Raw genomic sequence first — 13,840 nt, forward strand, 5'->3', positions numbered from 1 at the left:
CTTCCCGGATGCTTCTCCACTTTGTGCGGTCTTGGGCCAGGGATTCCCAGGTGATGGTGGGGATGTTACACTTTTTCAAGGAGGCTTTGAGGGTGTCCTTGAAGCGTTTCCTCTGCCCACCTGGGGCTCTCTTGCCGTGCCGGAGCTCCGAGTAGAGCGCTTGTTTTGGGAGTCTCGTATCGGGCATGCGGACAATGTGACCCGTCCATCGGAGCTGATTGAGCATGGTCAGAGCTTCGATGCTGGGGTAGTTGGCCTGAGCAAGAACACTGACGTTGGTGCGCCTATCCTGCCAATGGATTTGCAGGATCTTGCGGAGGCAGCATTGGTGGTACCTCTCCAGTGCTTTGAGGTGCCTGCTGTACATGGTCCATGTCTCTGAGGCATACAGCAGGGCAGGTATCACTGCTGCCCTGTAGACCATGAGCTTAGTGCCGGGTTTGAGCTCCTGGTCTTCAAACACTCTCTTCCTCAGGCGACCGAAGGCTGCACTGACACACTGAAGGCGGTGTTGGACTTCGTCGTCGACGTCTGCCCTTGTTGACAGTAGACTCCCGAGGTATGGAAAGTGGTCCACGTTATCCAAGGCCTTGTCGTGGATTTTGATAATCGGGGGGGCAGCACTGTGGCGGGGGCAGGTTGGTAGAGGACCTTTGTCTTACAGATGTTTAGTGTAAGGCCCATGCTCTCGTATGCTTCGGTGAAGGTGTTTACGATGGTTTGGAGTTCGACCTCCGAGTGAGCGCAGATGCAAGCATCATTTGCATACTGTAATTCGATGACAGAGGATGGGACGACCTTGGCTCTGGACTGGAGGCGACGGAGGTTGAACGGTTTCCCATTTGTTCTGTAAATTAGCTCCACTCCAGTGGGGAGCTTACTGAGGGTGAGATGGAGCATTGCAGCAAGGAAGATTGAGAAGAGCGTTGGTGCGATGACACAGCCTTGCTTGACCCCGGTTCATACGTGAATTGGGTCTGTGGTGGAACCGTTGGTCAGGATCACGGCTTGCATGTCGTCGTGAAGCAGGTGGAGGATAGTGACAAACTTTTGAAGGCAGCCGAATTTGAGGAGGACACTCCATAATCCCTCACGGTTGACAGTGTCGAAGGCCTTTGTGAGATCAAAGAAGGCCATGTACAGTGGTTGGTGCTGTTCCCTGCATTTCTCTTGTAATTGACGTGCGGTGAAGATCATGCCCATTGTGCCCCTTAGTGGGCGGAATCCGCATTGCGACTCTGGGAGGAGCTCTTTGGCCACTGGGAGAAGGCGATTGAGGAGGATTCTTGCGATGACTGACTTTCCCTGTGGCAGATAGCAGGGAAACTCCTGTAATTACCGCAATCGGACTTGTCCCTTTCTTGAAGATGGTCAAAATTACGGCGTCTCTGAGATCCCCTGGCATGCTCTCCTCCTTCCAGATAAGAGAAATGAGTTCATGAATTCACGCCAGTAGTGCTTCTCCACCATGCTTTAGTGCCTCGGTGGGGATTCCATCTGCTCCTGAGGCCTTGTTGTTCTTCAGTTGTCGGATAGCCTTTTCAACCTCATGCCGGGCTGGGGTTGTGCTGAGATGGTGGCGGGTAGCATGCTGTGGGATGGAGTTGAGGACACTCGTGTCGAAGACAGAGTAACAAGTAATGGTTGAGGTGCTTTATTTTTCACGTATCAGTGTTGCTTAATTTGAGGTCTGTCCACAATTTGGAGGATGTTGGAAGTGAGATTTAAAAACGCTGATATTGATTGGAATTAGGTGTGGAGCAATGATGTTTACTGATGACAGAGATGTTTGGTGGCATACAGAGAGAATATTGGAGCGCTCCAGAAAGAAGGACAGAGACCAGGAAACCTCTGTAGCACTTGCCTGAATTCACACTTGTCTGGCACTTTCCAACTCCTTGAAAATAAACTGGAGTAATTGTCTATTATCCCCACATGAATCTCCTTCTACCTAAAACTGGCCTAGTGATTTTCATAATTAGAACATAATTCATCTGAAATCTCAGAAGAAATTTGAATTAAATAGAGCACAGTGTCGTTCATTCTACATACTGAATGTTTGTTTACTATCCACTTTTCGGGTTTCTTTTAAAATTGGGTGTTGCAGTATCTTGTTTTGGGGTTTTGTTTAGGAATTTTAATAAATTGTAGTATATTGTATTTAAATAATCTTTAGCCTTTTAGAATATTGAACTTTTTCGCATTTGAGTATTTCCTAACTAAGCTAATTTAACTAACTTCTGTAATTTATAGTCATATAAATAAATATTATAGATTCTCATTTTGAAAAAGCAGAAAATGGTCACCTGTTTATTGGAGATTATTTGAATAAACACATATTGCACATCAGGGAAAGGTGGAATTTGTTTTATAGTTTTAATGAAAGAAGCCTTTCCTTAATCTATTCACAGCAAAATTCCAGTAGGCAATCACAGAAGGAAGGATAAATGTGTCACAGGTCTCTTTAGTGATTAAGTTAATTGGAAATACTTGAGGCTGCATCTGATTGCTGAACAAAACTTGTCCTTTAAAACAAACATTCACTACATTGCTTCATCTTCACTTAGCTGATTGGTTGACTGTTCTTTGTTGAGGTATAGAAGCGTTGTCAACATACTAACGGGAATGATCATCGATGCTACTGTTATTTTCAGAACTTCAGTAAGAACTCATTTGAAGTGAAAAAGAAAACTTTTTGCACCAGTCCAGATGGGATGCATCCTAGGTTGCTGAAGGAATCCCTGATGGAGACAGCAATAGCTCTGACCACAATCTTTCAATCCTCCTTGGATATGGGAGTGGTGCCAGAGGACTGAAGGATTGCAAATGTTGCACCCTTGTTCAAAAAAGGGGAGAAGGATAAACCTGGTAACTACAGGCCAATCAGTCTAACATCAGTGGTGGGGAAACTATTAGAGACCATTGTCAAGGACAAAATTAATTCTCACTTGGAGAAGCATGGGTAATAAGGGAGAGCCAGCATGGATTTGTTAAAGGAAAATCGTGTCTGACTAACCTGATTGAGTTTTTTGATGAATTAACTAAGAGGGTTGATGAAGGTAGTGTAGTAGATGTATATGGACTTTCAAAAAGCATTTGATAAAGTACCACATAACAGACTTATTTGGTAAATAGAAGCACGTGCTATTAAAGGGACGGTGATAACTTGGGTACCTAATTGGCTAAGGGACAGGGGGCAGAGAGCAGTGATGAACGGATGTTTTTTCTGACTGGAGAGAAGTATGCAGTCGGGTCCTCCAGGGGTCGGTATTGGGACCATTGTTTTTCTTGTATGTAAATGACCTGGACTTCATAGAATTATAGGCACAGAAGGAGGCCATTTGGCCCATTGTATCTGTGCCGGCTGAAAAAAACCTATCCAGCCTAATCCCACTTCCAAGCACTTGGTCCATAGCCTTGTAAGTTACAGCATTTCAAGTGCATATCCAAGTACTTTTTAAATGCGATGAGGGTTTTTGCCTCTACCACCCTTTCTGGCAGTGCGTTCCAGACCGCCACCACCCTCTGGGTGAAAAAAAATTCTCAACTCCCCTCTAATCCTTCTACCAATTACTTGAACTCTATGCCCCTTGGTTACTGACTTCTCTGCCTAACTAAAGGGAAATAGATACTTTCTATCCACTCTATCTAGGCCCCCATAATTTTATACATCTCAATTAAATCTCCCTTTGGCCTCCTCTGTTCCTAAGAAAACAACCCCAGCCTATTCAATCTTTCCTCATAGCTAAAATTTTCCAGTCCTGGCAACATCCTCGTAAATCTCCTCTGTACCCTCTCTAGTGCAATCACATCTTTTCTGTAATGTAGTGACCAGAACTATACGCAGTACTCTAGCTGTGGCTTAACTAGTGTTTTATACAGTTCAAGCATAACCTTCCTGCTCTTATATTCTGTGCTTTGGCTAATAATGGAAACTATCCCGTATGCCTTCTTAACCACCTTATCTACCTGTCCTGCTACCTTCAGGGATATGTGGACAAGCACTCCAAGGTCCCTCTGTTCCTCTACATTTCCCCGTGTCCTACCATTTATTGTGCATTCCCTTGCCTTGTTAGCCCTCCCCAAATGCATTACCTCTCACTTCTCTGGATTGAATTCCATTTGCCACTTTTCTGCCCACCTGACCAGTCCATTGATATCTTCCTGCATTTTACAGTTTTCTTCCTCACAATCAATCACATGGCCAATTTTTGTATCATCTGCAAACTTCTTAATCATGCACGCTACCTAGAAGTCTAAATCATTGATATATACCACAAAAAACAAGGGACCTAGTACTGAGCCCTGCGAAACTCCACTGGAAAAAGCCATTCAGTCACAAAAATACCTGTCGACCATTATCCTTTGCTTCCTGCCACTGAGCCAATTTTGGATCCTACTTGCCACTTTCCCTTGGATCCCATGGGCTTTTACTTCTCTGACCAGTCTGCCCTATGGGACCTTGTCAAAACATAAGAACACAAGAACGTAAGAAATGGAGCAGGAGTAGGCCATTTGGCCCCTCGAGCCTGCTCCACCATTCAATTAAGATCATGGCTGATCATCTACCTCAACTCCACTTTCCTGCACTATCCCCATATCCCTTGATTCCCTTACTATCCAAAAATCTATCGCTCTCTGTCTTGAATATACTCAACGACTGAGCCACCACAGCCCTCTGGGGTAGAGAATTCCAAAGATTCACCACCCTCTGAGTGAAGAAATTTCTCCTCATCTCAGTCCTAAATGGCCGACCCCTTATTCTGAGACTGTGACCCCTGGTTCTAGACTCCCAGCCAGGGGAAACATCCTCTCTGCATCTACCCTGTCAAGCCCTGTAAGAATTTTGTATGTTTCAATGAGATCACCTCTCATTCTTCTAAACTCTGTGGATATAGGCCTAATCTACTCAATTTCTCCTGATAGGACAATCCCCCCATCCCAGGAATCAGTCTGGTGAACCTTTGTTTCACTCCCTCTGTGGCAAGTGTATCCTTCCTTAGGTAAGGAGACCAAAACTGTACACAATACTCCAGGTATGGTCTCCTCAAGGCCATATATAATTGCAGTAAGACGTCTTTACTCTTTATACTCAAATCCTCTTGTAAGAAAGGCCAACATACCATTTGCTTTCCTAATTGCTTGCTGTACCTGCATGTTACCTTTCAGTGATTTGTGTACAAGGACACCCCGGTCCCTCTAAACACCAACATTTTCCAATCTCTCACCATTTAAAAAATACTCTGCTTTTCTATTTTTCCTACCAAAGTGGATAACGTCACATTTCTCCAAATTATATTCCATTTGCCATGTTCTTGCCCACTCACTTAGCTTGTCTATATCCCCTTGAAGCTTCATTGCATCCTCTTCACAACTTATATTCCCAACCAGCTTTGTATCATCAGCAAACTTGGATATATTACATTTGTCCCCATATCCAGATCATTGATATAGATTGTGAATAGCTGAGGCCCAAGCATTGATCCTTGTGATACCCCACTAGTTACAGCCTGCCAACCCGAAAATGGCATGTTTATTCCTACTCTCTTTTCTGTCCGTTAACCAATCCTCAATCCATGCTAGTATATTACCCCTAATCCCATGAGCACTAATTTTGTTTAATAACCTCTTGTGTGGCACCCTATTGAAGCCTTCTGAAAATCCAAATATACGACATCCACTGGTTCCCCCTTATCTATTCTGCTAGTTACAACCTCAAAAAACTCGAACAGGTTCGTCAAACACTATTTCCCTTTCATAAATCTGTGTTGACTCTGCCCAATCCTATTATTATTTTCTAAGTGTCCTGTTACCACGTCCTTAATAATAGATTCTATCATTTTCCCTACTACTGATGCCAGGCTAACTGGTCTGTAGTTCCCCGCTTTTCTCTCTCTCCCTCCTTTCTTAAATAGTGGGGTTACATTTGCTACCTTCCAATCTGCGGGAACTGTTCTAGAATCTATGGAATTTTGGAAAATGATAACCAATGCATCCACTATCTCTATAGCCACCTCTTTCAAAACTCTAGAGTGTAGGCCATCAGGTCCAGGGGATTTATCGGCTTTCAGTCCCATTAATTTCTCCAGTACTATTTTTTTTTTTTTTCACTAACACTAATTTCTTTCAGTTCCTCATTCTCGCTAGACCCTTGGTTCTCCACTATCCGGGAAGTTTTTTGCGTCGTCTTCCGTGAAGGCAGACACAAAGTATTTGTTTAATTTCTCTGCCATTTCCTTATTCCCCATTATAATTTCTCCTGTCTCAGCCTATAAGGGACCCACATTTTCTTTCGCTAATCTTTTCCTTTTTACATACCTATAGAAGCTTTTACAGTCTGTTTTTATATCTCCTGCTAGTTTACTTTCATATTCTATTTTTCCCTTCTTTATCAATTTCTTGGTCCTCCTTTGCTGAATTCTAAAATCCTTCCAATCCTCAGGCTTACTACCGTTTTTGGCAACATTATAAGCCTCTTCCTTTGATCTAATACTATCTTTAACTTCTCCTGTTAGCCACAGTTGGACCACTTTTCCTGTGGGGTTTTTGTGCCTTAAAGGAATGTATATTTGTTGTAAATTATGTATTAATTCTTTAAATGCTTGCTAAAAGCCTTGCTAAAATCCATGTAGACTACATCAAATGCGCTACCCTCATTGACCCTCCTCAAAAAGTTCAGTCAAGTTAGTCAGACGTGACCTTGCCTTAACAAATCCATGCTGACTGTCCTTGATTAATCCATGCATTTCTAAATGATTTATACTGTCCTTCAGAATTTTTCCAATAATTTGCCCACCACCAAGGTTAGGCTGACTGGCCTGAAATTACTCTGTCTATCTCTTTCTCTCTTTTTAAACAACAGTACAATGTTAGCAGTTCTCCAGCCTTCCAGCAGCATGCCTGTGGCCAGAGAGAATTGGAAAATAATAGTCAGAGCCTCTACTATTTCCTCCCTTGCTTCTCTTAATAGCCTGGGATACATTTAATCCGGGCCTGGCGATTTACCTACTTTCAAAGATGCTAAACCCCATTATACTTTCTCTCTCACTATGTTTATCTCATCTAATATTTCACACTCCTCCTCCTTAACTACAATATCTGCATCGTCCCTCTCTTTTGTGAAGACAGACTCAAAGTATTCATTAAGAACCATACCCACCTCTTCCTCTTCCACACACAGGTTACCTTTTTGGTCTCTAATAGGCCCTACTCTTTCCTTTCTAATCCTCTTGCTCGTTATGTATTTATAAAACATGGTTGTGTTGTCCTTGATTTTACTTGCCAATATTTTTTCATGCCCTCTCTTTGCTTTCTTATTTCCTTTTTAATTTCATCCTGCACTTTCTGTACTCCTAGGATTTCTGCAGTATTGAGCGCTCTGTATCTGACAAAAGCTTACATTTTTTTTCCTTCCCCTACCCTGTGTGCTCCTTGATATCCAGGGGGCTCTAGATTTGGAAGTCCCACCCTTTTTCTTTGTGGGAATATATTTGCTCTGAACCCTCACTATCTCCTCCTTGAATGCCTCCCACTACTCTGACACTGATTTACCTTCAAGTAGCTGTTTCCAGTCCACTTTTACGAAATCACACCTCAACTTAGTAAAATTGGCCTTTTCCCCAATTGAAAACTTTTACTCCTGGTCTATCTTTGTCCTTTTCCATAACTACACTAAATCTAACTGAATTATGATCACTACCACCAAAGTGCTCTCCCACTGATTCCCCTTCCACCTGCCTAGCTTCATTCCCTAAAACTTAAGTCCAGAACTGCCCCTTTTCTTGTTGGGCTTGCTACATACTGGCTAAAAAAAGTTCTGAATTCATTTTAAGAATTCTGCACCCTCTATATCTTTTACACTGTTTCTATCCCAGTTAATATTGGGATAGTTGAAATCCTCTAGTATTACTGCCCTATTGCTTTTGCACTTCTCAGAAATTTGCCTACATATTTGCTCTTCTATCTCCCTCTGTTTGAGGATATATAGTACACACCCAGCAGTGTGAGTGCCCCTTGTTGTTTTTCAGTTCAGCCCATATGGCCTCATTTGATGATCCTTTTAACATACCTCCTCACAGCTGTAGTTGTTTCTTTAACCAATATTGCGACCCCCTTCCTTTTTTATCTCCGGCCCTTGCCCCATCTCGTCTGAAAACTCTGTAACTTGGAATGTTGAGCTGCCATTCCTGCCCTACTTGTGTATAGGAGTACAATTTTGAAGTTTACAGATGATACAAAACTTTGCAATGTAGTAAATAGTGAGCAGGACAGTAGCAGACTTCAGGAGGGCATAGACAGACACATGGGCAGACGCAGAGCAGATGCAATTTAATGCAGACAAGTGTGAAGTGATGCACTTTGGGAGGAACAACATTGAGAGGCAGTATGATAGAAGTGGTACTATTTTGAGGGGGGTGCAAGAGCAGAGAGACCTGGGGGTACATATTCGCAAATCTTTGAAAGTGGCAGGACAAGTTGATAAGGTGGTTAAGGGATACTTGGCTTTGTAAATGGAGTATTGAATACAAGAACAAGGAAGTTATTCTAAACCTTTACAAATCACTGGTTGGGCCCCAGCTTTTTTTTAAATTCGTTTATGGGATGTGGGCATCGCTGGCAAGGCCAGCATTTATTGTCCATCTCTAATTGCCCTTGAGAGGTTGGTGGTGAGCCGCCGCCTTGAACCGCTGCAGTCCGTGTGGTGAAGGTACTCCCACAGTGCTGTTAGGCAGGGAGTCCCAGGATTTTGACCCAGCGACGATGAAGGATCGGCGATATATTTCCAAGTCAGGATGGTGTGTAACTTGGAGGGGAACTTGGAGGTGGTGGTGTTCCCTTGCACCTGCTGCCCTTGGCCTTCTAGGTGGAAGAGGTCGTGGGTTTGGGAGGTGCTGCCGAAGAAGCCTTGGTGAGTTGCTGCAGTAGATGGTACACACTGCAGCCACACTACGCCTGTGGTGGAGGGAGTGAATGTTTAAGGTGGTGGATGGGGTGCCAATCAAGTGGGATACTTTGTCCTGGATGGTGTCGAGCTTCTTGTGTTGTTGGAGCTGCACTCATCCAGGCAAGTGGAGAGTATTCCATCACACTCCTTACTTGTGCCTTGTAGATGGTAGAAAGCCTTTGGGGAGTCAGGAGGTGAGACACTCGCCGCAGAATACCCAGCCTCTGACCTGCTCTTGTTCCCACAGTATTTATGTGCCTGGTCCAGTTAAGTTTCTGGTCAATGGTGACGCCCCCCCCCAGGATGTTGATGGTGGGGGATTCGGCGATGGTAATGCCGTTGAATGTCAAGGAGCGGTGGTTAGACTCTCGCTTGTTGGAGATAGTCATTGCTTGGCACTTCTGTGGCGCGAATGTTACCTGCCACTTATCAGCCCAATCCTGAACGCTGTCCATGTCTTGATGCATGCTGGCATGGACTGCTTCATTATCTGAGGAGTTGTGAATGGCATGGAACACAGTGCAGTCATCAGCGAACATCTCAATTTCTGGAGCATTGTGTACAATTCTGGGCACCACACTTTAGGAAGGATGTCAAGGCCTCAGAGGGTACAGAGGAAGTTTACCAGAATGATACCAGAGATTAGAGAGTTCAGTTATGTGGAGAGATTGGAGAAGCTGGGATTGTTCTCCTTAGAGCAGAGATGGTTATGGGGAGACCGAATAGAGGTATTCAAAATTATGAGGGGTTTTGATAATGCAAGTGGGGAGAAACTGTTTCCTCTGGCAAATGGGTTGATAACCAGAGGTTGCAGATTTAAAATAATGGGGATATGAGGATTTATTTTCCACAGTGGTTTGTTAAGATCTGGAACTCACTACCTGAAAGGGTGGTGGAATCAGATTCGATAGGAACTTTCAAAATGTATATAGAGTCATACAGCACAGAAAGAGGCCCTTCGGCCCATCGTGTCTGCGCCGACCATCAAGCCCTATCTATTCTAATCCCATTTTCCAGCAGTTGGTCCGTAGCCATCTATGCTATGGCATTTCAAGTGCTCATCTAAATGCTCCTTGAATGTTGTGAGGGTTCCTGCCTCTACTACCCTTTCAGGCAGTGAGTTCCAGATTCCAACCACCCTCTGGGTAAAAAAGTTTTTCCTCAAATCCCCTCTAAACCTCCTGCCCCTTACCTTGAAACTATGCCCCCTGGTTATTGACTCCTCTACTAAGGGGAAAAGTTCCTTTCTATCTACCCTCTCTATGTCCCTCATGATTTTGTACACCTCAATCAGGTCCCTCCTCAGCCTTCTCTGCTCTAAGGAAAACAACCCCAGCACATCCAGTCTCTCTTCATAGCTGAAACGCTCCAGCCCAGGTAACATCCTGGTGAATCTCCTCTGCACCCTCTCCAATGCAATCACATCCCTCCTATAGTGTGGTGACCAGAACTGCACACAGTATTCCAGCTGTGGCCTAACTAGCATTTTGTACAGCTCCCTCATAACCTCCCTGCTCTTGCCTTCATTAGCCGAGGCATAGAATATAAGTATCCCATGTGCCTTCTTAACCACCTTATCTAACTGTACTGCTGCCTTCAGGGATCTATGTACATGCACACCAAGGTCCCTCTGATCCTCTGTCCTTCCTAGGGTCCTACCATTCATTGTGTATTCCCTTGCCTTGTTAGTCCTCCCAAAATGCATCACCTCACACTTTTCAGGGTTAAATTCCATTTGCCACTGTTCTGCCCATCTGACCAACCTGTCTATCGTCCTGTAGCATGAGGCTTCCCTCCTCGCTATTTACCACTCCACCAATTTTCGTGTCATCTGCGAACTTACTGATCATACCTCCTACATTCATATCTAAATCATTAATGTACACTACAAACAGCAAGGGATCCAGCACCGATCCCTGCGGTACACCACTGGACACAGGCTTCCAGTCACAAAAACAATCTTTGACCATCACCCTCTGCCTCCTGCCATTAAGCCAATTTTTTTTTTTCTTATTCATTGATGGGATGTGGGCGTCGCTGGCTAGGCCTGCATTTAGTGCCCATCCCTAATTGCCCTTGAGAAGATGGTGGTGAGCCGCAGCCTTGAACCGCTGCAGTCCATATGGTGTAGGTACACCCACAATGCTGTTAGGAAGGGAGTTCCAGGATTTTGGCCCAGCGACAGTGAAGGAACGGCGATACAGGTCCAAGTCAGGATGGTGTGTGGCTTGGAGGGGAACTTGTAGGTGGTGATGTTCCCATGCGTCTGCTGCCCTTGTGGTAGAGGTCGTGGGTTTGGAAGGTGCTGTTGAAGGAGCTTTGGCGAGTTGCTGCAGTGCATCTTGTAGATGGTACACAATGCAGCCACAGTGCGCCGGTGGTGGAGGGAGTGAATGTTGAAGGTGGTGGATGGAGTGCCAATCAAGCGGGCTGCTTTATCCTGAATGGTGTCGAGCTTCTTGAGTGTTGTTGGAGCTGCACTCATCCAGGCAAGTGGAGAGTATTCCATCACACTCCTGACTTGTGCCTTGTAGATGGTGGAAAGGCTTTGGGGAGTCAGGAGGTGAGACACTCGCCGCAGAATTCCCAGCCTCTGGCCTGCTCTTGTAGCCACAGTATTTATATGGCTGGTCCAGTTCAGTTTCTGATCAATGGTAACCCCCAGGATGTTGATAGTGGGGGATTCAGCGATTGGTAATGCCATTGAATGTCAAGGGGAGATGGTTAGAGTCTCGCTTGTTGGAGATGGTCATTGCCTGGCACTTGTGTGATGCGAATGTTACTTGCCACTTGTCAGCCCAAGTCTGAATGTTGTCCAGGTCTTGCTGCATATGGACATGGACTGCGTCAGTATCTGATGAGTCTCGAATGGTGCTGGACAGTGTGCAATCATCAGCGAACACCCCCACTTCTGACCTTATGATGGAGGGAAGGTCATTGATGAAACAGCTGAAGATGGTTGGGCCTAGGACACTGTCCTGAGGAACTCCTGCAGTGATGTCATGTGATTGGGATGAATGACCTCCAACAACCACAGCCAACTTCCTTTGTGCTAGGTATGATTCCAACCAATGGAGAGTTTTCCCCTTGATTCCCATTGACTTGATACCACACTCAATCAAATGCTGCCTTGATGTCAAGGGCAGTCACTCTCACCTCACCTCTTGAGTTCAGCTCTTTTGTCCATGTTTGGACCAAGGCTGTAATGAGGTCAGGAGCTGAGTGGCCCTGGCGGAACCCAAACTGGGCGTCAGTTAGCAGGCTATTGCTGAGTAAGTGCCGCTTGATAGCACTGTCGACGACACCTTCCATCACTTTGCTGATGATTGAGAGCAGACTGATGGGACGGTAATTGGCCGGGTCGGATTTGTCCTGCTTTTTGTAGACCGGACATACTTGGGCAATTTTCCACATTGCCGGGTAGATGCCAGTGTTGTAGCTGTACTGGAACAGCTTGGCTAGGGGCGCAGCTAGTTCTGGAGCACAAGTCTTCAGTACAATTGCCGGAATGTTGTCAGGGCCCATAGCCTTTGCAGTATCCAGTGTCTTCAGCCGTTTCTTGACATCACGTGGAGTGAATTGAATGGGCTGAAGACTGGCATCTGTGATGCTGGGGGCCTCAGGAGGAGGCTGAGATGGATCATCCACTCGGCACTTCTGGCTGAAGGTAGTTGCAAATGCTTCAGCCTTGTCTTTTGCACTCACGTGCTGGGCTCCACCATCATTGAGGATGGGGATATTTTTGGAGCCTCCTCCTCCTGTTAACTGTTCAATTGTCCACCACCACTCACGACTGGATGTGGCAGGACTGCAGAGCTTTGATTTGATCCGATGGTTGTGAGATCACTTAGCTCTGTCTATCGCATGTTGCTTCCGTTGTTTGGCATGCAAGTAGTCCTGTGTTGTAGCCTCACCAGGTTGACACCTCATTTTTCGGTATGCCTGGTGCTGTTCCCGGCATGCTCTCCTGCACTCTTCGTTAAACCAGGGTTGATCTCCCGGCTTGATGGTAATGGTAGAGTGAGGGATATGCCGGGCCATGAGGTTACAGATTGTGATTGAATACAATTCTGCTGCTGCTGATGGCCCACAGTGCCTCATGGATGCCCAGTTTTGAGTTGCCAGATCTGTTCGAAATCTGTCCCATTTTGGATCCAACGTGCCAAATTGCCCTGGATCCCATGGGCTCTTACCTTCTTGACCAGTCTCCCATGCGGGACTTTGTCAAAAGTCTTACTGAAGTCCATGTAGACTACATCAACTGCACTACCCTCATCCACACACCGAGTCATATACCTGAAGAGGACTAATTTGCAGGGTTATGGGGGAAAAAGCTAGGGTGTAGGACTAAATTGGACAGGTCTTTCAAATGGTGGCCTCCTGTGCTGTAAGGTTTTATGATTCTATATGCATAAAGACCATTTCAGTAAAATTATCAACAGAAATATAACTCCAACATAAGTTGAGGATTGGTCAATAAGCACAGTAAATAGCATTGTGTGAAGAGCATAATGTTGGCATTAAGGTGGAACTTCAGTCCTTTTCATAAAACTGATAATCGAAGGCTGTAAGGCGATGGAGATTTATGTATAGTTTTGTGTAAAATTTGAATAAAGACACGTTACTTAATGTCATGGAAATATGAAGGTTGTTTTGTACTGTTTTCTTAAACTGTTCATAACACAACATATAGTTTGATACCAAAGAAAAGTGAGAAGTTAATATACTGTTCGTCTTCAGATTTCTCTCAGAAGTGCTGAAACCATTGGTGAAGACTGAATTCCAGTTGTTGTACGTTTATCATCTCGTTGGCCCCTTCCTGCAACGCTTCCAGCAAGAAAGGACCCGGTGTATGCTTGAGGTCAGTGCTTTGTTGTTTACAAAAATGTAGTTTTA

The 13,840-nt window shown here is 44.9% G+C and overlaps 1 protein-coding gene across 5 annotated transcripts in view; it reads left to right on the forward strand.

The window, feature by feature from the left end:
- med23 (mediator complex subunit 23) overlaps positions 1–13,840 on the forward strand; it is a 150,929-nt gene that overhangs the window by 94,363 nt on the left and 42,726 nt on the right. For all 5 annotated transcript variants that reach the window (XM_085997124.1, XM_085997127.1, XM_085997125.1 and 2 more), the window contains one exon: positions 13,685–13,805. In XM_085997124.1, coding sequence (XP_085853250.1) covers positions 13,685–13,805 — 121 coding nt within the window. The remainder of the gene's footprint in view (positions 1–13,684; positions 13,806–13,840) is intronic.

This window comes from Somniosus microcephalus, chromosome 9 (genome assembly GCF_052327205.1).
Source record: "Somniosus microcephalus isolate GS21.2 chromosome 9, FLI_Smic_1.0, whole genome shotgun sequence".
In the NCBI taxonomy this organism is placed as follows: Eukaryota; Metazoa; Chordata; class Chondrichthyes; order Squaliformes; family Somniosidae; genus Somniosus; species Somniosus microcephalus.